The sequence below is a fragment of the Phocoena phocoena genome, chromosome 4 (genome assembly GCF_963924675.1).
Source record: "Phocoena phocoena chromosome 4, mPhoPho1.1, whole genome shotgun sequence".
Lineage (NCBI taxonomy): Eukaryota > Metazoa > Chordata > Mammalia > Artiodactyla > Phocoenidae > Phocoena > Phocoena phocoena.
The window spans coordinates 115,902,835-115,926,619 of NC_089222.1; the positions used below are offsets into that span (position 1 = coordinate 115,902,835).

Genomic DNA, 23,785 nt, shown 5'->3' on the forward strand with positions numbered 1-23,785 from the left:
CAAGGCCAAAGCTATCACTGTAATTCCAGCTATGCCATTGAATTCTATGTTTGTAACTGTTAGAAATCATAATTATGCCAGGCTAATCACAAATTCAAAGAATAAAGGCAAACTTTCCTTTCATATTTTGTGTAGGTACTCCATATTTAAAATTTTACTGTCAACTTACAACTATCAATTGAATATTAACATATCATCAGTTTTTTGAGAGGTAATTACAGTGTGAATCAATCCAGCTCAGGGGTATAATATGATTTAGTTTGAATCCCTTCAGCATACATTTTAGAAGTTTTATAATTTGCCAAATTACCCCAGTGCCTACAACCTTTTAGGTCATCAAAGTAAAGTTATTAGGTTGTTATATCAACATCATTGACTTAGTTCTTTTCCATATCTTCCCCAAATGTCCTGTACATTTTTAGAAGAAACGTATATGCTGGACACATTGGAATACATGTCAGTGCATGTTACAAGTTAAAATAATCATACTTTCATTTACTTGTTACCGTAATTGTTCATCACATTAAAAAATGGAGCGTAAATGCTGAAATCAACGTTGTAGATGATGCAAAGCAGTAATCCCATAATATAAAAAGAGTGAAAAAATCTTTGATGCTTACTTAATAGGGTTTATGAAAAAAAAATAGTCGAGGATGAAAGTCATTCCAAATTACCGATACAAATGCTTAACAGGGCAACATTTTGAAACGGTGGTTCTGAGCATTTTAGTACATGAAATTGGCCAATGTTAACGTCCTTGAATGAAAAATAATTATATATCAATATGAATTCTGTAAAACCATAAGTCTTAGACTGTCAGCACGGAAGCCTCTAAGAATGGATAGTTATGTGTTTTCTCCCTTACCATCTCTGTTCCAAGAAACGCACACAACATTAAAATAACATACTTCACATTAGAGCTCTTTATAGTTTATAAGGTACTTTCACATGCATTTCTTTGCTTAATTTCTCAGTCTCCCTGTGTGGTAATAGGGAGATATTAGCATCAGATAATAGCATCATTTTCTATATGAGAGCACCTGGCAATCTAACATATGAGTGTCCTTTATGCAAAGAAACTTTGACACATAATTTATGTTAATGAATTAAGTTGCTTCATTTTGATTAAATCACATTTCCATGTAATGGATCTTTGTTCCAAAATAATGTGTATCATTTTTCCATTGCTGTTTGCTTGTTGTACATGCAAATATCTGTTGACCTGCTCCTAGTAACTTAAATACAGTTCATATGCCAGAAATTGCAAATGAAAAAAAAATGTTATTTTGGAGAGAAGTAGGTGGTGTAGAATAAAAGTCAAAGGCAAACTTAGGCAGGTAAAAGTGAGTCAAAATATGGAGAACATAGTGAGCACTGCTAATTTTAAAAGCACAAATCTTAAGAAGCATTAAGCACTAGGCATCATATTTAAGGACTTAAAGCAAATGACAGATGTGAAATGTTCTGATATTTAGAAGGGTTGGTCTTTCAGGAAGATGTTGCAATGGATTCCCTGTGACTGCTCAAAACAACCCTTCAAATCCAGATATCCTAATCTGACCACCCTCATTTTTTAATTGTGTCTGATCTAAACATCCATGACAGTCTAACTGACCACACACCTTGATTCCAGAGAGGATCCTACAACTAGAATTCATCTAAGAATTTTCCAAACCAACTCAGAGGCATCTAAGGAGAGATGAGTTGATTAAATGCTATAGTCAACTACTAAACGTTTTCACAAAATTATAGAGGAAACCTCATTTAATTTCAAGACAAATCAGGAAGTCTGTAGCAATAAATAATGACCTATTATGACCTGTAATATTGCCAAGTTATTACACATTGTGCTGGACATTCCAAAGGGCCTATCAATTTTATGGCAAATAGCTCTGATGTGGATTTAGTGAATAAATGTAAATTATAATGTCAATGAGTTCAATCTTTATTTTGTGAACAAAGGTAACATTTCTAAGCTCTTACCAGTTTGTAGATTCAAGAGAATGTGTGAAAATGAGCCCTTTGAAGATTAAGAATCATTTTCAGCTTCACAAATACTTTTATGACAAAACACATAAATATTAAATGTAGAATCACTGAAAAGTAGGGCATTAGAGACATTGGATATAAGGATATAGGGATAATCACATGAAATATTTACAAATGAGAATAAAGCTGAAATAAAACTTAGAGCTTATTATCTGTCATGATCTATTAACTTCTTAACAAGTGTGACCAGTTTTTAAAAGATACGAACATACCTTAAAACAAACTGCTAGCCTGAATCATATTTGTTTGAAAAAACTAATCACAAGATTATTTTTAAATTTTATATGAAAATTTGAAATAAGGATGTGAAGAAGATTGTATTGGAATAAATTTTAGTCAAATGGACAGAGGAGTAGAATTATTTCCATGTTAGATTAGCATTTGCCACAAGACTCATTCTTTATTATTAGAATTCACTTAGGATAAAAGGATCACTCAACAGTAACAATAAAAAGAAGAAATGTTTTTACAAATCCTATTTGAAATCTTGTTTATAATTAAAAAGAATTACAATGGTAAGTATTTGACTTGGGGTTTTATTTTGGAAATTCCATAACTTCAGTAGATCAAAACTTAAGCCCATTTTTTATTTCATTACGATTTTTAAATACAACATTTTGACCCAAGTAGTTTTTTACATGTATTATAGTTTCCAAAGTATTTCCAAACATCTATTTCAGCAATTCCAAAATGTCCTTGTTAAAGAAATTATAAAAACATTACCCAAATCAGCAAAGCATATCTAAACTACAAGTCAGCTTTCATTCCAGCCTTAAACAGTGTAAACTCTTGGGTGTTTTTACTTTTCAAGTGTAGGTGCAGAGCTCGTCTAGTTTCTGTGATTTCTGTGTTATTAATTCTGCACAAAATATTTCCAATATCCAGCTCTGTGATCACACAGGTAGCTGAGCATGTTATTGTCCAAGCAAATGTGTTATGAGTCCTCAAATGATGGACTACATTGAGGCCAGATGTCAGAGGTGCTGAAATTGATAATCCATCAGTAATTTTCTATCTGTCGCAATAGCTCTGACCCATTGAACTAAATAAATATGTTTAATCACTGACTGGTCAACTTATCAAATGGTGCCCTGAGCTAAGGGGAAAGACTTGTCAAATGTGGAACAGATAAAGCAAGAACCACAGCCAAAGGCAAGAAAATAACGGGCATCCTTAATCTCTACCCGTTTCCATCTCACTTTGAGAAAATAGACTTAAGTGGAAATCATATTAGGAAAACAACTTTTAGACTAAGAAATAACAGAAAAATATTTCATTACAGTTCTACTGCATTTCTTCTATTCTTTTCTACGTAAGCCAAACTGTTCATAGGTTTCAGTCTGACTACAGTTATATTGAAGACATCCCAAGTTCAATGACAAGTAACACACTGAACACTGATAATGGGCAAGAGTCAAGGAAGAGCTACATCACGCAGTTACCATGCCACGTTACAATAGCAATTGCAAATAAGGGTGCCCAGTGCCTAAGATAAAGCTCTCATCTGTTAAAGTAAGCTAAGGGATTGAAAATTGCTGAATGTGAACAGTTACATGACAAGCCCATTCCACACAAACATTAATCATAGTTAATGAGATAAAAGCTTTAGTAACATGTGACACTAGGTAAGTGATAGATCAGCCATCCTTTCATTGAATGTGCCAACAGCTCTGTGATTATAAGGGCCAACCACCACCACTGTCCGGGAATGGAGCAAACTGAGATTAGGTGCACTGCAGTGACCACAAACACTAGGGATTTCTCCAACAGGATTTGTGGAGGTGCACAAAGAGCATTCTCAGCATTAAGTTCTCTACGTCTTACTTTGCCAATTCCATGCGCTGGCAGCCATAACAGAAAACTCTTGAACTTGTTTATGCACACTTGTTTAATCCTGATTCTACACACTGATTCAGCCTGTGGGGTTAAGAAGATGGATGAGAGGAGCCAGGGCCACAGAGGGGTCAGGGTCATGATGTCGCTAGAACTCATTAACTACATCACTCAAGACACCAGTCACTCCAAATGTCACTCCAACTGTCACTCCAACTGAGGACTAGGATATAAGTAAAAGAAAACTAGGTGGATGAAATAAACAAATTTTTCTTAGAACTGACATCACATACGAAAACAAAACTATTCTCAATTTGCTTTCTAGTCCCAAATATATCTATTTATTAAAATAAATAGTTTTAAGAAATGAAGAATAAACTACCTCTAAAATCCCAAGCAAAAAATACATAAATACTTTTAAAGGGCCCATAAAAGTATAGTTAGTCCCTGCACTGAAAATTATTTTGTTGATCTTTACCAAGTAAAATTTGGCCTGTTATATATGGTAATTAGTTTAAAAAAGGTGGAAGAAGGACTAGTATTCACAAAGGTATCACCACAGTTAGAAAGCTGAAAGACAACTATTTTTGTGACAGAAAAATAAATGATTATAACTTATTTTACAGAGATGATATAAAGTATTTGGCAGTAAGACTATGATATGAAAACTCTTCCAAAAAACCACAATGTTAGAATTTGTAACGACTTATTAAACATGTTTGCAATTTAGATTATTCCTATTTCCTTAGTGCATGTGCAAACCATTATTATAAGATTTCTAAATGTTCTTTGAAGAAATATAGACAAATTATGTTACAGCTTATCCAATTTGACCAAATTATAGATATATTTATTTACATGTATAGTATTTTCATCTTTTATTTTACTGACGTATTAAAACTGAATCTACTTCACAGATTGTCTATTATTAAAGTGATAGTGTTGATAAAGAAAAAAAAACCACAGTGGAAATAATGATGTTTATTTCTGGTGGTAATTTTTTTCTTTACTTTTCTGTAGTTTCCAACATTTCTAAGATGAAAAGACAACCCTCAGAATGGGAGAAAATATTTGCAAATGAAGCAATGGACAAAGGATTAATCTCCAAAATATACAAAAAACTCATGGAGCTCAATATCAAGAAAACAAACAACCCAATTAAAAAATGGGCAAAAGACCTAAATAGACATTTCACCAAAGAAGACATACAGATGGCCAAGAGGCACATGAAAAGATGCTCAACATCACTAATTATTAGAGAAATGCAAATCAAAATTACAATGAAGTATCACCTCACATCGGTCAGAATGGTCATCATCAAAAAATCTGCAAATAATAAATGTTGGAGAGGGCGTGGAGAAAAGGGAACCCTTTAGCACTGTTGGTGGGAATGTAAATTGATACAGCCACTATGGAGAACAGTATGGAGATTCCTTAAAAAACTAAAAATAGAACTACCATATGACCCAGCAATCCCACTACTGGGCATATACCCTGAGAAAACCATAATTCAAAAAGATACATGCACCCCAATGTTCACTGCAGCACTATTTACAATAGCCAGGACATGGAAGCAACCTAAATGTCCATCAACAGATGGACAAAGAATGAATGGATAAAGAAGATGTGGTACATATATACAGTGGAATATTACTCAGCCATAAAAAGAAATGTAATTAGGCCATTTGTAGAGATGTAGATGGACCTAGAGTCTGTCATACACAGTGAAGTAAGTAAGAAAGAGAAAAACAAATACGGTATATTAACGCATTTATGTGGAATCTAAAAGAATTGGTATAGACGATCTTATTTACAAAGCAGAAATAGAGACACGGATGTAGAGAACAAACGTATGGATACCAAGGGGGAAAGTGGGGTGGGATGAATTTGGAGATTGGGATTGACATATATACACTATTGATACTATGTATAAAATAGATAACTAATGAGAACCTACTGTACAGCACAGGGAACTCTACTCAGTTCTCTGTGGTGACCTAAATGAGAAGGAAATCCGAAAAAGACGGGATATATGTATATGCATAGCTGATTCACTTTGTTGTACATTATAAACTAACACAATATTGTAAAGCAACTATACTCGAATAAAAAAAAAGAACGTATTTATAATCAGAAAAAAAGGTAGAAAAATAAAAGACAAAATAAGGAAAAATAAAACAAAGAAACAAACAAAAAGACATACACAGTAGAAAGGGTTTTTTTTAGTAATTTAGATAACATGGGTCCAGAAAGAAGAGCAATGTTATGTTGGTCTAATATATGCCTGCTTATGTGTATAATTATGAAATTAATTTCATATAATTATGAAAATATTTCAGTAAAAGACAAACATGCATTTTAACTAATAAAATATTTTATACACTATGTGTAAGTCAAATACATCTCAAAAATTAGCTGCTTTGCTTCAATACTTCTTTTAGAGAAACAAAACAAAATCCAATTTATATACTAGAAATTTATATTTGTTTACATTAAACTTCAAGAGACTAGAAACACTGATCCAGAATACACATACTTTTGCAAAAAAAATTTACCTTAGACCTGAATGCCTAAAAGAAAAATTACTTAATTACGTGGTGACAAGGTGACTAGAGACTGCATAGATGTGGATCCATGATCAGTTAAATCCTCAAAAGACTAGAAGATTAAGGAAAATCTTCATTTTATCAGCAATATTATCAATTATTTGTTGTCGACCAGAATTTGCTTGAAGAAATGGTGAAAAAGAAAGAAAAAAATAATATTATCTGAGATAAGAAATAAGGTTTTTTTCACAGACTGGGGGAATGGCCAGTTAAAAAGACTACTGCTCGGGCTTCCCTGGTGGCACAGAGGTTGAGAATCTGCCTGCCGATGCAGGGGTCACGGGTTTGAGCCCTGGTCTGGGAAGATCCCACATGCCGCGGAGCAACTGGGCTCGTGAGCCACAACTACTGAGCCTGTGCGTCGGGAGCCTGTGCTCCGCAACAAGAGAGGCTGTGATAGTGAGAGGCCTGCGCACCGTGATGAAGAGTGGCCCCCGGTTGCCGCAACTAGAGAGAGCCCTCGCACAGAAACGAAGACCCAACACAGCCAAAAATAAATAAATAAATAAAAAAAAGACTACTGCTCAATTACTTGATACCCAAGGTTGGCTCCTGTCAGTTTCTGGAATCCAAACATACATGATCTGTTGGAAATATCTTTTTTCAATGAACTTTGTCCAGTAGTCGCATGCAAACCGTCTATAGTAGCTCAGTTAGATTTCCACTTTTCTGGAGGACGAATGATCTAGTCTAATCCCCTCACCTTAAATTCAAGAAAAGAGATCCAGAGAGGTTAAAACCTTTGCCAAAATTATAGAACTAGTTAATAGGAGAACAGGGCCAGAACCTGGTCCTTTCTGGGAAAAGAAATTCCTCAAATTATCTTTCCTCTCCATTGCTGTCTGATGAAATTGGCTCCCTCATTTGTCATCTCAGGCCTGCCTCTCATCAACTGGGGGCTTTGGTTAAGTCAGTTCATGTCTCAAGGCCTCAGTTTCTACATCTGAACAATAAGGGGACTGATGATCTCTAAGGTTCCTCCAACCTGCCAGCTTCTTCATGCACGGTTTTTTGATGACCCGATTCACCCAAAGGTTGCTTTTTTTTTTTTTTTCTGATTTAGTCCTACATCCATTTCTTATGAGAAAGCTTCCATTAATGCCCCTGTAATTAACATCAAACCCAAATGGAATGAATGGGAGATTTTCTTATGCACAGGATAAGGACCCTTAAATAAGAATGAATAATGATAATATTTCCCAGAAGACACTATGGCAGCCCTCAAGCATGATTAACTACACCACTCCTTGTCTTTCTTTCTCCATAGAAATAGAACAGTTCATTTGCATGTCATCTGATATAAAGAGAGATCCTAGCATATAATGGGTTATTACCATTGGGTACTTCGTTAGTAAAGCTTTTCCTTATGATGTGACAGAAAAAAGAAAGACAAAGTAAATTGAGAGATGTAAATTCTTACATCTCTGTTAATGACAGACACATATGAAGATTAGATTCTATCAGCTTATCCATCAATAAAAGAACCAAACAAGTAGTTAGGAAGGATTTTGCAAGTTGACCCCTTTCTAGGTAGTCCTGTTTAACAATAGGCTTTTGAGAGAAGCTGCTTTTAAAAGAAAATCTTATATGAATATTAAACAGCATATTCCTCCTTCTTTTAAGAATATTCAAAGCAGATCCAGGAAGAAAACAAAAATAAATCAGTCTTTCTATCAAGCTACTCTTGAATCTGTACATGTGGGTCCTGGGGAATTATATGTTATAAATGAGGGGTTGGACTACAAAATGCAATTAATTTAATTGCTTATAATCTCAAAGGATTTCAAGATAAGATGTGTAAGACATATGCATAAGTGAGATTTTTCCAAGGACTTTTCATGAAACATGATAATACTAAATTTAAGGAAATCATTTCTACTTTATGGAATTCCTTGTGAATAATAAAGTGATGAGACTAAATAAGTCACCAGTACTTAAGTTTTGTTATCTTGTTTCATTATCATGAAGACTGATTTTTCCTTTGAGGTAAAACATAAGGTAAAGCTATAAGAAAATATATAGTTGTATGTAATTTTTTAGGTTCTCTTCTGACCACATCATCATATTGGCCTTGGTTTGTCTATAATTCCCTAAAAATCCCAAGAAAGAACATGTACGCCATAATTATTGTCTGGCATGCTGAGGCAAAACCTGCAGCTTCCACACACTGGTCCTTTTCTTTCCTCAAGGGTCACATGGAACAAATATATTCTCTCTTTGGGATGACAGTTCTTGATGTGCTTGGTGAGAACTACCGGCCCTACCCATGTCTTCGTTGTTCCTCAATAATAATCCCAATTCCTTCTGCTTTTTCTACTTGTGACAGTCTTAAATCCTTACTCTTTCTCTTCTAGTGGTATTCCAGTTTTAATGGTGAATTTAAACTGGTACTCAGAACTATTAACAATATTCCACCCATAGTTTTAGCAGAAAAAAAATCAAGCTGGATCACATTTCTTAATCTGAACTATTAATGCAGTTTAGAGTAAGAGACTTTTTTGGCAGCTTAATGCAATAAGAGACCCTGTTCATTAGGTCAAGTACTGGGGACTCTTTATTCTTAGGAACAACCACTCCCCTCTTACTTTAACACCCCCACTTCTTTCCCCCCAATAAAAAAAAGCCTATAATTAAACTCAAAAACCATGATGGAGCAAAAATCAAAAATAGAAAAAGAAATTCACAGAACTGTATGTAGAACATACCACAAGTTGTATTTAATTAATTTCAAACAGTGAATCTGAATAAGTGAATTTTAAAGAAATTTGGGAAAATCTGAATTCATCAAAGTTTAAGCAAAACACTTAACATTTAAAAGTCATAAAATAATTAGTTTTTACTAAGACATTTTTATATACTTATGTTTACTTAAGGTAGTTAGCTTATTTGTTTTAAACTTTTATTTTGAAATAATTATAGATTCATAGGAAATTGTAAAGATAGTACAGACATGTCCCCTGTACCCTTTACCTAGTTTCCCCTCAGTGGTTACATCTTACATAATGATAGTACAATACCAAAACCAGGAATTTGACATTGATACAATGCATGTGCTTCTATGTCATTTTATCATATGTATATTTGCGTAACCATTATCACAACCAAGATACGCAACTGTTTCATCATTACAAAGATCACCCTCTTGCTCTCCCCTCATAAACACACCCATGGCTCTCTCCCCACCATCCCTAACCCTTGGCAACCAGTAATCTCTTTTCCATCACTATAAATTTGTCATTATGAGGAGGCTATATAGATGGAACCATACAGTATGTAGCCTTTTGAAATGGCTTTCTTCACTCAGCATAATGCCCTCGAGATCTCTCTAAGTCATTGTGCATATCAATAATTCATTCCTGTTTATTGTTGAGTAGTGTTCCGTGGTATATATATATAACATGGTTTGTTTAACCATTCACCTATTGAGAGACATTTTAATTGTTTCCATTTTTTTTGCTTTTACAAATAAAACTGCTTTAAAGTTGTGTACAGGCTTTTGTGCAGATGTAAGTTATCATTTCTCTTAGCTAAGTGCCCAGGAGTGCAAATGTATGGTAAATGTACGTTCAGTGTTTTAAGAAATTGTCAAACTATCTTGCGGAGTGACTGTACAATTTTACACTCCTACCAGTAATGAAAGAGAGATCACGATTTTGTATTTTGGCTGTTCTAAATGGTAGGTAGTGATTGTTCATCATAGTCTATTTTAATGTGCATTCCCCTAAGGCTAGTGATTTTTAACATCTCTTCAAGTGCTTATTTCCCTGCCATACATCCTCTTGGTGAAATGTCTCTTTATGTCTTATGCCCTTTTTGCTAACTGGATTATTCGTTTTATTTAATGTTGAGCTTTGAGAGATCTTTATACATTTTAGATATGAATCTTTGGTCAGATATATGTTGTTCGCAAGTATGTTCTCCTCGTATTTAACTTGTCTTTTTATCCTCTTGACAAGATCTTTCAGAGAATAAAAATTTCTCATCTTGATGTCAAATTTATTTATTTTATCTTTTTGGTTTGTGCTTTGGTATCATGTCTAAGAACTCTTTACCAAGCCCAAGGTATCAAAGATTTTTGTCCTATTTCCTAAAAGTTTTATAAATTTTATGATTTGCATTTAAATATTTAAACCATTTTTAATTCATTTTTGTATAATGTTTGAACTGTAACTTGAGCTTCTTTTATTGCCTTTGAATATCCAATTGCTCTAAGTTATCATTTATTGAAAAAACAATTCCTCCTTTAATCAATTTTTAAATTAAAACTAGAGTTATTTGAAAGCCAAATTGACCATTGTTAACATTAAGTACTGAACTTAGAAAGAAACTATCAAAGTTAGCAAATTTCTACAAATATGGCCATGAGATAATGCATGTTAATATGTTAATAACTTCTAAAGAACTCGAGAAAATACTGTAAGGGTATCATTGCTATTATCATACTCCCTTTTTTTCTTTATAAAACTTAATCAAGTTATCTTTAGATATTAAATGATAGATAACTCTTCTTATAAATTTGATTCTTAAGCTCCAAGCTGCTTTGGCCTGCAAACATGTCAATAAGACCTGAAAGTGATGGATCTTCCTCATACTGATATTTGACAACTAGGAACTGTACAGAGAAAATCAAATTACTTGAATAAACTAATGAGCTCTTAAATGTCAATATATAACTAAATTTAAAAAAAGAAAGCTTACTCTTTCTGTTGTTTGTTTCCTTTAGTACCCCATGAATCACAGAATTTTAGCACCAAAATGAAGCTTTAGACTTTATGTAGTCCAGTATTCTCATTGTATGTATACAACTGGATAACCATTTCTGGATAGAATACCTAAAACAAATGCTAATGATTTCTTCTAAGTGTCAAATGATTTTGTTTGCTTAAATGAATCAATGAGACCACTTAGCATGGTAGTTAAGAAAGCAAACTCTAGGCAAAGCCTGTCTGGTTTCATATCCTGACTCTTCTTACTGTGCAAAAATTGCTAAGTTAACAAAGATTTGGCCTCAGATATAATAGAGAGAAAATAATAAGTTGTTTTGAGAATTATACTCAAAACAAATTGTAAATATAAAACAGTTAGGAAAAATCCTGGCATTTAGTGATTATTTTTACTGACTTTCCACTTATAGAAATCATTTAACCTGGTCCATATTTCTCTTGGCAAAATCAGTATTTTCTTCCTCTGAATTCCCACATGTTCAGGTGTTCCTTACTCTAGGACTTACATTTTATACCATCTTGTTGAACACTCTTTGATGGAATGAGTCATCTCTTGTTCTGTTTTTTGTTTTTTGTTTCTGAGGTAAACAAACCACAGGTAACATAAAATATACCATCTCAATCATTTTTAAGCATACAGTTCAGTAGTGTTAAGTATATTCACATTGCTGTGCAAGAGATATCCAGGACGTTTTCATCTTGCAAAACTGAAACTCTATACTTATTAAACAACTCTTGTTTTAAATATCAGTATCCTGAGCACCTAGCTGAGTACCTAGCAATTAGAAAGTACTGTCCAAAAATGTAGCAAACTAAATTTATATCATCCCTTGGACCACAAACTCATTTCTTAAATGTGCATCAATTCTCCTTTGAAATGCCATCTCCCATCTTTCAAATATCAATTTAATTCATCAAAGTAATTCAACCTTCTTCTTACCATATCTTAATTTGTAATAGATCTCCTACCTTCACACTCTTCCATGTTCTAATCCACCTTATACTGCCTTTAACATATCCCCTTTCATACCTTACAAGTAACATTCCCAAATCAAAAAACATTGAAGGCTCCCTCAGGTCTTCTAGGATAACGTGCAAGCTCCTTAGTTCATTTAATTATGACCAATCTCTACTTCCCTATTTAAATTATCTCCCTCTACTCTCCTACATACGTTCTCCAATTCAACAATACAGTAAGTACTCCCCACACTGGCTAATCACACACAGCCTCAGGTCTTTGCTTTTACACTTCTCTCCAGTTTTCTAAGGCCACTTTCCATTCATATTCATCCAGAAGCATTTGATGTCACTTCTTCTAATGCCTGTGGCATGTCCTGTCTGAGGGCCTTTACCCCACACCACAGTGGAAGGTGAGCTGCTACTTGATGAGGTTTCCCAGGCTTCTCACTTATAACACAAGCACCATTGAAGGCATGGATCTCTTAAGCTGCTTTTTACTCCTAATGCCTAAGAAAGCCAGTAAAGACCTTTGAATAGATTTAAGGAAAAACACTGAACATCCTCATTCAATGTGAATAAGCAGAAAAAGCAAGTAGGAGGAGAGTGAAGCAGGTTGATATATATATGTATACATAACAGTCTATATTGAATACGACATTATGAAAGTAAAATAGTCATGTTACCTTTCCATAATTTTACAGTTTATATATAAAAACTGTAAAGTTTGTGCCAAAGTCTTTGTACAGACTTAGATGTTAGATAACCACATAAAAAACTTAATGATTGTCTTTATAAATAATAAGTACTTGTATAACTGGAAAATGGCCTGATTATCAGAAAAAGGTATATGTGATAAAAAGAGCCCTTTTCTTCTTAGATGTTACTTTACACTCAGTTTCTAGGCCCTACTTGTGATGCTACTTAAAGGGCCAACGGCGTAGGCCAATCGGACTTTTCTTGCTGCCTGTAACCCAGGCTGACACCCTTGCTTGCAGGCTTTGTGAGGATCAACTTTTTAACAGGCTTAGGCTAACCAGTGAGTAAGTGACCATGGGCTATTTGGGGTGGTAGAATTTCTGCAAAAACAAAAAAGCAAAACAAAATAAACATACAAAAACTTATTGGAATTCACCAGATTCTGGGCCTATATATCTGTCTGTCACATCCTCAAAGCACCTGCCTCTCTTACAATCCTTGCCTGACTTCTCTCCAAGGGTCAGAGACACTACTGATGTCTGAGCAGCCCCAGAAGGGCAGTGCTAGGGAACTTCAGAAAGTTTACAGAAATCCTAAACAGGGGCCCAATATTGTTTTCCTAGATTACTTCTTGTAAAACGCATACCCTATTGACAAAAATGTATGAATATCTCCTAATTAAGAAAGAGGTGGTTGAAAATGTTGTTTGCATTTGAGAATCTCCTAAGAGGAAAACCAATTCCAATGATTCAGAGTGTAAAGAATATGTTGATTCCTCAATTGAACCTCTCATCCTTTAGCAGTTAAGTCACAGGCTGTTACAGACTTCTACAGAAGAAGAAATTTCCAGAGTTGAACAAAATTTCACCTGCCGTTTTTACTTCTGTACTCCTCTAAAGAGCTTAACACATATACTGACTCATGCATGAAAAAAGTGCAACCCCCTTTATGTAATTATAGAAACCTTGTGGGAGCTGCTTCAGAATTAAACAATGTGTATTATAATTATCAGAAACAAATTCAACCTAACGAAGGAAAATTGGAGACCTGTCTTTCTGATGAAACACATATCTTGAGAGAAAAGCATACATGTTGCTGCACAAAATTACATTTCCTAACTACAGTGTCAACCTATATACATTTTCAATAGAATCAATTTATATTTACAAACCAGCTGAAATCGAATAAATTGAAGGTTTATAGGTGGGAAACCCTCCAAACCATAAATAGTCTTTTCTTACTTTTATCTAAAAAAAAAATTCTGAGATTGAAAACAAGAGCTGAACTCAACAAGTTTTGTCTTAATACACCTTAGTATCACTATGAATATGTTGGGCTATCACTCCATGGATAGGATTTACATGTTGGCAGAGTTCAGGATTAAACTGTTTTGGGAAATAGTCTTTGGAAAAGAAGAGAACATCAAGATTCCTCTTTCTCTTATTTACGTGCTTTCCTTGGAATCAGAGTTAATTCAGGCTAATTTTAGTGAACGGCAACTTGAGACTTGTAAAGGGAGAGGGGTTGAATACAGTAAATACAGTTAACAGAAACCTGATATCAAAATACAGCATTACACATATTTAAATAGTTCATAAGCTCAAACATGTACTCCATGCATAGTAATTTCACACCTTCATTTGTGAAGATTAAAGGAGAGACCTGTATATGAAAGAATCTGATGGAGTATTACACAATTAAAAGGTACACAGACAAAACAGCCCAAGTAACACAGATGTGTGCGTGTGCACACTCATGTACCTTCTAACACTGTTCTCTAATACCAAAAAAATACCAAAACATGTGCTACTGTCTTTTCTTTCTAGTTAAAGATGTTTTAGATTGATTCCTCTATGCCCATACATTCACGGTTTATAATACTTTCAATTGAGTTTACAGATTTCTTTCAAAACAGCCTCGGGCCAACATTGTGGATGCAGGGCAGTACAAATCCACAGAGCACAAACAATATTTGATTCAAATCACTATTTTTTTTTTTATGGTCTCTTACCAGTGGTTACTCTTGCTGTAAGACAAATGGCCTGTATTAATTTGCTAGGGCTGCCATCACAAAATACCATAGTCTGTGTGCTTAAATAGCAGAAATTTATTTTCTCACAGCTCTGGAAGCTAAAAGTCCATGATTAAGGTGTTGGCAGTTTTAATTTCTTCTGAGGTTTCTCCCCTTGCTTGCAGATGGCCACGTTCTCACTGTGTCCCCATATGGTCTTTCCTCTGTGCATGTGCCTCCCTGGTGTCTATGTGTCCAAACGCCCTCTTCTTATAAGGCCACCAGTTAGAATAGATTAGGACCCACCCTAACAACTGTATTTTAATTTACTCCTTTAAAGACCCAATCTACCAACACAGTCAGATTCTGAGGTACTAGGGATTAGAGCTTCAATATATGAATTCAGGGGGGATACAAGTTAGTGCATAACATGGCCCAAGTACATTAAGGTATGAGTGGTTGTCTGTATACCCTCCCCCAAAATTCTCTGCATTCTCTCTTGAAATTTGTAGAAATACGAACAGAGGAATCATGAAAAAGCCAGTAGCTCTTATATTCTTCTTAGTCAAAATCTATGAATAGCAGTTCCAATTGACTAGTTGCCTCTTACGCATTTAAATAGATACATTTGTCTGTTTTAGGAAAGTTGAGTTGTGATAGCAGTTCTTTGTTTCCCTATTCCTGGAATTACTTAATCAACTTCTATTATAATCACCATTAATTTCTTATTCTAAACCTTCCTAGTAAATGAAAGAAAAACAAACAAACAAACAAACGTTAAGATCTTTGAAAGGAAAAATAATCTGGGAACAGGAAAGGTTATGTCAGAACCTATTATTCTCAGAAAAGATAATGTCATCTCCTGAGAAGCCAGAATACTGTCCTCTTTCAGGACAAATAAAAATGTGGCAGAAAGTGAAGTAAGGTTCAAATAGCAAGACTATCCAACTTAATTGGGGCCAAAGTCAACACGGTTTGGTAAGAAGTTTTATAAGGGGAAGTGATTTCAGAATTTATTTCATCAATTCATACCTACTTGAATTAAATAACTAGGTCAAAGAAAAAAATAGAAACTTCATGACCATTCAGTGGCTTTACAGAGTTAATTATTTTATATTTTTAATTAATTAAATCTTATCTTAAAATATGGACATATAACACAAGGAAGTATAACATGCCAGTCAGTCAATAACATTTATCAAATACTGGCAATGTTTCTAGCTGTGCCTTGTACTAAGAGGGGAGTTGGATACGGTTAATTCAATAACACTAATAAATATTTTTATCTACACTTAAAAGTTACCTATAAGTCCCTTAAAAAGTTGAGTTACCATATAACTAAGCACTCTACTCTTAGATATGTACCCAAGAGAATACCCAAATGAAACCATATGTCACACAAAAACTTGTACAAGAATATTCATAGCAGCATTATTCGTAAAAGACAAAAAGTGGAAACAACCCAAATTTCCATCAGCATATAAGTGAACGGATAAAATGTGGTACATCCACACCATAGAATATTATTCAGCAGTGTAAAGAAATGAAATACTGATACATGCTACAGCAAAGATTACCCCTGAAAACATTATACTCAGGAAAAGAAGCTAGTCAAAAAAGACCATGTATTGTATGATTCTATTTACATGACATGTCTAGAATAGGCAAATATATAGAGACAAGATAGTTAGATTAGTGTTTGCTTAGGGATGTAGCAGAAGGGTTCCAGGAGAATGGGAATTGGCTGCTAATGGGTATACAGTTTTCTTTATAAGTGACAAAAATGTTCAAATTAGATTGTGGTGTTGGTTGCACAACCCTGTGAATACACTAAAAAACATTAAATTATACACTTTAACTGGGTAAATTATATGTGAACCATATCTCAGTAAAGTGATTTTTTTTAAAAAGTTCTCCATGGCTCAGGCTTTTCTGCAATTTAATTTATCTCTGTGTTTTTGGAGCATAAAGGTATTTTGCCTGGATAACATTCATTTACAGCCGAAAGTAAAAAAAGAAAAAGAAAAAAATTACATATTTATTAACTTGGAAATATCAATGAAACACTTCACCTTGTGTTCATTTTTAATGCCACCTGTGACCTCTGTTACTAAAGTCAGTCTACTTCTATAACCTCTCTCCCTTGTACAGATAAAACATCAATTTAGTTTTGGATTTAAAGCAGGATCATTATGTCTGTAGAGTGTTCCATAGCTTTGCTGTTCTAGCAATCTGTGACATAAATAATGCAACACCTTTTCCTTCTCTAAATGACTTTCTTGAGGCATGGGTCTTCATACGTGGAAACAAAAAGGAAAAAAAGGAAGAAGAAAAGAAAAGAAATCACCCTGCAGTCATGGAATTCAATCTATTTCTAGTTCCCCAACTGAATTATGAACCACATCTAGTCTCTTTTGTAGTTGCATCAAAAGCCAACTTTCAAACATTTAGCCATTTTATTTTATTTTTATCAAAGCAAAGCTAAATCATAGGTAATCTGAAAAGTTCTTGTGTTTTAGTTTTGATTTATAAGTAAGGAAAGGGGAAAAAAAAGACTGGTTTCTAAGTGACCCTTGACCTTTGAACCACAACCTCCTTGCCACTAAAGCGTTCATCACTTCATTTAATCTCCCCTCTCTGCACTGGCGTAGTACAGAGAAAAGGAAACGGAAAAAATAATCTGGGGACTTCATCAATTTTTCATGAATTTTCATTTAGGCCACAACCCCCTCTTACCCTGGTCGATAGATCAAGCTGCTGTCATATATTTACCACCTGGGGCTACAGCTGCCATCTCTAGGCACTGCCACTGACTCAGGCTGCATCACAGGCAGCCACAATCTGCGTGAGGACCCCTGTGCTCCTTCTGCTCCAAACACAGGGAGCCCTGGAGTTCAAACTGAAATCCTATCTGCACCAGCTACGTCTCAGCTCTCTTGGTGGTCCCACTGGAAAACTATGTATTAAATTCTTCAGTGCCAAGTGCCTTACTTGTAGAACCTGCAATTCTGTTTTCTAAATATGTAAAAATCACTTTTTTGCCTAAATACCTTCCTTGAGTTAAAGTGATCTAAAAAGTACATTCTGGATTGCTTTTTTTTTTCCAAACCAAGAGGGGAAAAAAGCAAATATGTGGTAAGTGATTCAAATCTCCACTGCAAGGATTGGCCCTGAATAGTTTTTTCCTCAATCATGTTGTTCCGTTACATAAAAGTGAACTCTGTGTTTAATAAAACAAAAAGGGAATGAATAGAGTATGATAAAAACAGGCTAACTTCTATACAATCCGTCAAGACAGACGGTTATCAATAAAACTGCTCATATCATATGACAGCAGAAAGCAAGATTGTTGAAATTAAAAATGAAAATCAAGACGAAGCAGAGTCAAAAATTCCAGATTTTTTATCAATAATTATTTCACAATAAAAGTTATAACAAGGTTGTTTGCTACTTATCCATACCACCTAGATATTCCTATATACACCTAAATCAATTCGCAACCGATTTTGACCGCCCCTGAGTTCTTGAAAGAACAGGCAGCACTTGCCACTCCAACTCCACTACCAACTCATTCTTCAGCTGCTGTGCTTTCTTTCCACCCCTAGAGACCACAGACACTTTTTATTTAGACTACCACGTGGCATTTGCATTGCCAACCACTTTTTCTTTCTTAAAATTATTTCCTTATTTTTCTTGTCACTCCACGTCCCATGTTCTATCACTCCAATACCTCCTCTGAGCCTCCTGAACTAGACTTTCCTTTGCCCAACATTAAATATTCTTTCCAAACAATGGGAGTGATCGCAGCCCTACACACAGCTTGCCTGGACAATCACATCTATGTCTATCTACTCCCCTGGCTTCAACCTCCATCTGGGAAAGACTTCTCAATTCTAGAAGCTCTTTTCTTAATGGAATATGGCATATTTTTACCTTGATATTTCATTGGCATGTCAAACAATACAACCAAGCTGACTTCACTTTCCTGTTCTCACTAGAGTTATTTCTCCTGTATCTGCCATCCCTTTGGATGATAGGTATCATAATGTACACAGTTACTCCCCCAAAAACATCTGGGAATCACCCTCTATTCCCCAAACCAACCATAAAGTGATATAATTTATAATTTCTAAATACAGTTCAAACTATTTCCTTCTTTTAATCCTCACTGCTTTGTTCAGTTTAAAATCTAACATATACTCTTTTCTGAATGATTTGACAGCTTCTTAACTCCGCTCAACTTCAGTCATCATCCCTTTAACCCTATCTTCAATTTTCTTTCAAAATTGAAAGGAAAGAATCTCCTTTTACATAACAAAAAGTCTAGATTTTATGATTCAGCACATACCTATCTTTCTAACTTACGCTGCCCACCAACCTCATATCAAGCTACCTGCAGCTCTGCAAATACATAGTGTTTTTAGGTTTCCATTCTTTCCTTTAACAAATGAAGAAATGGATATGCCATAATTGAGCAATTATTTTGAGTGTCCTAAAATATGAAGGCCAGACATTTATATGACCCACAGCGGTTCCTATCATTTTATAAAAATACACCTTGGTTACCAATAGGATTGACAAATCACAATGCTTTGACCTAAATTTCCATATTAACACATTTTATGAAACACATAAGGAAATGGAGAAGACTGATGAGCTAATGCGAAAGGGATGAGCAACATATAAATGGATATTATTTGATCTTTTATTGCCTCAAATGGCATGAACTGTTGACAGGGCATTAGAAGAAAGAATTTTATTCACTAGCTAAATCCAATTTAGAACTCTTCTTGTGTTCCTCTCTAGGTCAGAAGTATTTTTTAGCATTTCTCAAAGCTCACTGATTTAAAAATAAAGAAAAATGTAACTGTCATAGTACATTGAAAAAAAATCGTGGTTTAAAATTTTCCCTCTAAAACAGTTTGATTAATTATTAATGATGCAATTAAGAAAGAGAGAAATCCTTTATGTTAAATAAAAGTACAAGATACATGTGTGTTGGGAGCAATTTTAACAATGCTAAGGATCAGATCAGAATAAAGATAAGTTTATAGCTGTCTAACAATAAAAGGACTGGCCAATTTAGATAAACTTTAATATTGAGAAGAAAGTTAGTGAAGGATTAAAAATAGTTATTTGCTTAAAATAAATAAGCTACAAAGATATATATAGTACAACACAGGGAATTTAGCCAATATTTTATAATAACTATAAATGGAACTTAACCTTTCAAAATTGTCAATCACCAGGTTGTGTACTTGAAACGGATATAATATTATACAACAACTATACCTCAATTTAAAAATTAAAAAAAGTTATTTGCTGCTGAGTGGATAAAAGAAAAACTTTTAATTAAAAGTTCTTTATTTTTATTTATATAAGATGAGCCTGGTTTCATTTGAGCGTTTTTCGAAATATGGTACAATTCTCTCAAACTAAAAATTAGAACAATCATGGTCTGATCTTGAATTCCCCATTAATTTATTGCCTTAGTCTTGGTCACCTAACCATCATGGGTTTCATTTTATCTATAAAAAGAAAGAATAATGCATGTTATATTTACTGTAAAGGGATATGGTGGGGAAAACAATCAATAGAATTGACATTGCAGTATTTCAGTATGTTTGAAATGTTCCAGAAATAAGATATTTCAAAATAAAAATGGACAGTTAGCAATATTTGCATTCTTGAGGTTCTGTGTATATATTTCAAATCTCACTAAACTGCATTTAATCTAACTGCTTTTTGAAGTAAGTTATAAAAATGAAATTACCTAGCAACTGGCGCAAAATGGTATTACTAGCAAAAGTTCTAATGCTTATATCTCAAAGTACTTCACATAATAAATTTCTCAAAGCTCATTGATTTAAAAATTTGGGTTTTAGGATTCCTGTAGTCTTTTCCTATTGGACTTACACATTTCAAGCATGGACTGGGTTCCAGATTTCTTGGTACAAAAGCATAAATCAAAAGACTGGATGCGTAAAAGCAAAAGCTTTCATTGTGATAGCTGAATAAGAAATTGTATGATTTTGTTTACTAGAAGATGTTTTCATGTATAAAGGTAATGATACATTGTGAGAATTTCAATACACATATACACAAGTTTTATAATTTAGTGTGATACCATATAGCATGTGAGTATAAGTATCAAAGTTAATTGCAGACATGAGACCATGAACTATTATCCGGCCCTCTCATCCCAGCTATAAAAAAAAGACTCATGCATCCTGAAATATTTCAATTCTCTTACCTATGAACACCTACTGGTACAAGCAGAAAGCTGAAGAGCACAAACTTTTTTTAAGCTCAGTTATTGCCATCTTATTCACAAATAATTCTTGATAAAGTATTCCTTCAAAATAGAGAATACCAAAATAATTATGACACCAAATCCTCACTTATAAACCAGAAAACAAATCTAACATATTTTGAAATTTGTTCTGGAAAACCATCCAGAAAAACAAAGTTATGGACTCAATGATCAAACAGATGCAAAGCCTTGATGCCTTGATTTACTAGTGCTATTTGGGCTACCTGATTAATAAATAAATATATTTTTAAGTGGCAAGGGCAGGACAAATCCTTACGTACTGCTGATTACCAAAACTGAGTAAGACCTTCCTCTATATGCACATTTTGTCCCTAAACAGAAATCAGTTCTCTTCTCTGATGAATTTTTTTGATAAAAAAATATAGTTGCTGTTGTTGGTATATTTTCCCCTGCATGCCTAGGGTAATGATCCCTGAATTTAGCCTGGAAGTAAAAGAGTTAATATAACCTAAAGAGTATATTCTTTTTAAAGTTGCCCAATAAAAGTTAGATTTAAAATATATATACATGTATATATAATATATTAGTTATATATAAATAGGTAACAGGAATAGGTACAATAATGAATTTATACCTTATATTTGATCCCATGTTACACATAAACTTTTTATTTTAACATTGCTAACCTTAATATTTTATTATATCTCTCATTAATAATTCAAATTTTAAATACGACCAGCATCATCGCCGCCTTGCTTTAATATAATATCATAATACCCACATTGCTTCAATATAAATAAATTTACTGCAACACCTTGGCTATACATTATTTTGACAAGCCTTCTTTGGAGAAGGCAAAGTAAAATTATGCAGAGAGTATTGATTGTTGTATTCTATAGGTATTAAGCATCTATGAGAACAAATCAAAGCTTATTAAAAAAAAATCAAAGTAAAAGCGCATGCCATTTATGAGATTCATTACGTTTACTTACATGCCACTTCCAGAGATGCATTTCGACTCACTGCTTCACCAAGATAGTTCCTTGCAACACACACGTAGCTTCCTTCATCAGGTTTACTTCTGCGCCCGTGCACGATGCGCAAGAAGAATAAAGAACCGCTGGGCAGAAGCATCCTGTGGGACCGGGGATCATCCTTGTCAGTCTCCACCCGCTCGCCATCCTTGTACCACTCAATGGTGGGCGTTGGCCGGCCCTCGGCCTTGCAGTTCAACGTGGTGGGCTCTCCCTTAGAGACAATGACATCGGAAGGGTGCTCCACAATCCGCGGGGGAAAGTCTTCCTGGCGAAGACGAGATCCTACAAAATGTGACAGAATGAAGACAAGCTTTAACATTCCTTATCTATAGCTTTTGTTTCACTTAGGTTCACACTGGTAAAATTAAACTATTCAATCATTCAAACTGCACTTACTACTATTTTATTTATATTTCAGTCTTTTGTTCTTTATGCATCTCGTAAGTCATTCCAAGTCCCTTTTGGAACAAGACAATATAGCAGTAAATTAATACGTTAATTCTAATGAGTTAGTTTTAACATGTTCCATGAGTCAGGACAAATAAAAATAAGCATGAAATTTTCTTTTGGAACCAGTAAGTTGCAATGGGTACTAAGATGAGTAAGGTTAATTTCCTGTCTTCAAAGTGCTTACTATGTACTAGGGGAGAAAGCCAAGTGCTTACAAGTGTACTAGGGGAGAAAGCCAAGTGCCTAAAATACACACATAGAAAACGTTTATCATGCTGGCATTGTGCTATCAGAGTCAACACAAAAAAAGACCTGCACATTATGTACAAATAGTAACTCAATTTAACAGATGAGGAAGAAGTTTAATGACATATATTGTCCAGGACTGTGGAAGAAGTAAGCAGTAGAGCCAGGATTTGAATCCAGGTATGTCTGACTGAGGAACTCAGGTTAAATCACTATGTTGAAATAAGTGTTGCACGGAGGTCCAAGAAATGTATTACAGGAAAAGATCGGGAAAAGTAATGTCATCTCTAACTAGAGCACAGTGAGAGGCTTCCCCAAAAAAGGTAGCATTTAAATTGAGTTGTAAAGAATGAAAATAATATGTCAACAGAAGGAGAAAGACATTCAGAATGAGGAAATAGCATGAGCAAAAGGTCAGAGAAATGACAATATATGTATAAAACATTTCATAATCAGGGAGGAAGTTAACGTGGCAAGTGAGGGTAAAAAGCAGTCTTATAGCCGGAGACAAAAGGGCTTAAAATACCACGCTAAGGAGTGTGACTTTTATTCCATATGGCTAACTGATTTTGAGGGAGCAGTGATATGACCATCTGTGTATTAGAAAGGTTCTTTTGGTCTGTACAGTAGAAGATAGATAGCGATGGAGGCAAAAAAGACAGGTGAGAGTTACTTCTATATTCCAGAGAACAATAAAAAGAACCTGACCTTGAAACACTTAAGGTAGAAAAAAGAAGGAAGATATAAGTTATACAGTAAAATAAACACTTGACAGAATTTGGTATTCCATACAGTAAGGAAGAGTGACAGGTACCAATAACTTTCCTGTGGCTACAATGAAAATGGGGCCATTAAAAGTTAGAAGAAATAGGAAGAGAAGGACCTGTTTGGTATTTTAA

General features: G+C 34.3%; 1 protein-coding gene across 1 annotated transcript in view; it reads right to left on the reverse strand.

Annotated features, from left to right (window-relative positions):
* ROBO2 (roundabout guidance receptor 2) overlaps positions 1-22,509 on the reverse strand; it is a 537,609-nt gene extending 515,100 nt beyond the window's left edge. The window contains exon 1 of the mRNA XM_065875890.1: positions 22,146-22,509. Coding sequence (XP_065731962.1) covers positions 22,146-22,509 — 364 coding nt within the window. The remainder of the gene's footprint in view (positions 1-22,145) is intronic.
* Positions 22,510-23,785: the final 1,276 nt, after the last annotated feature.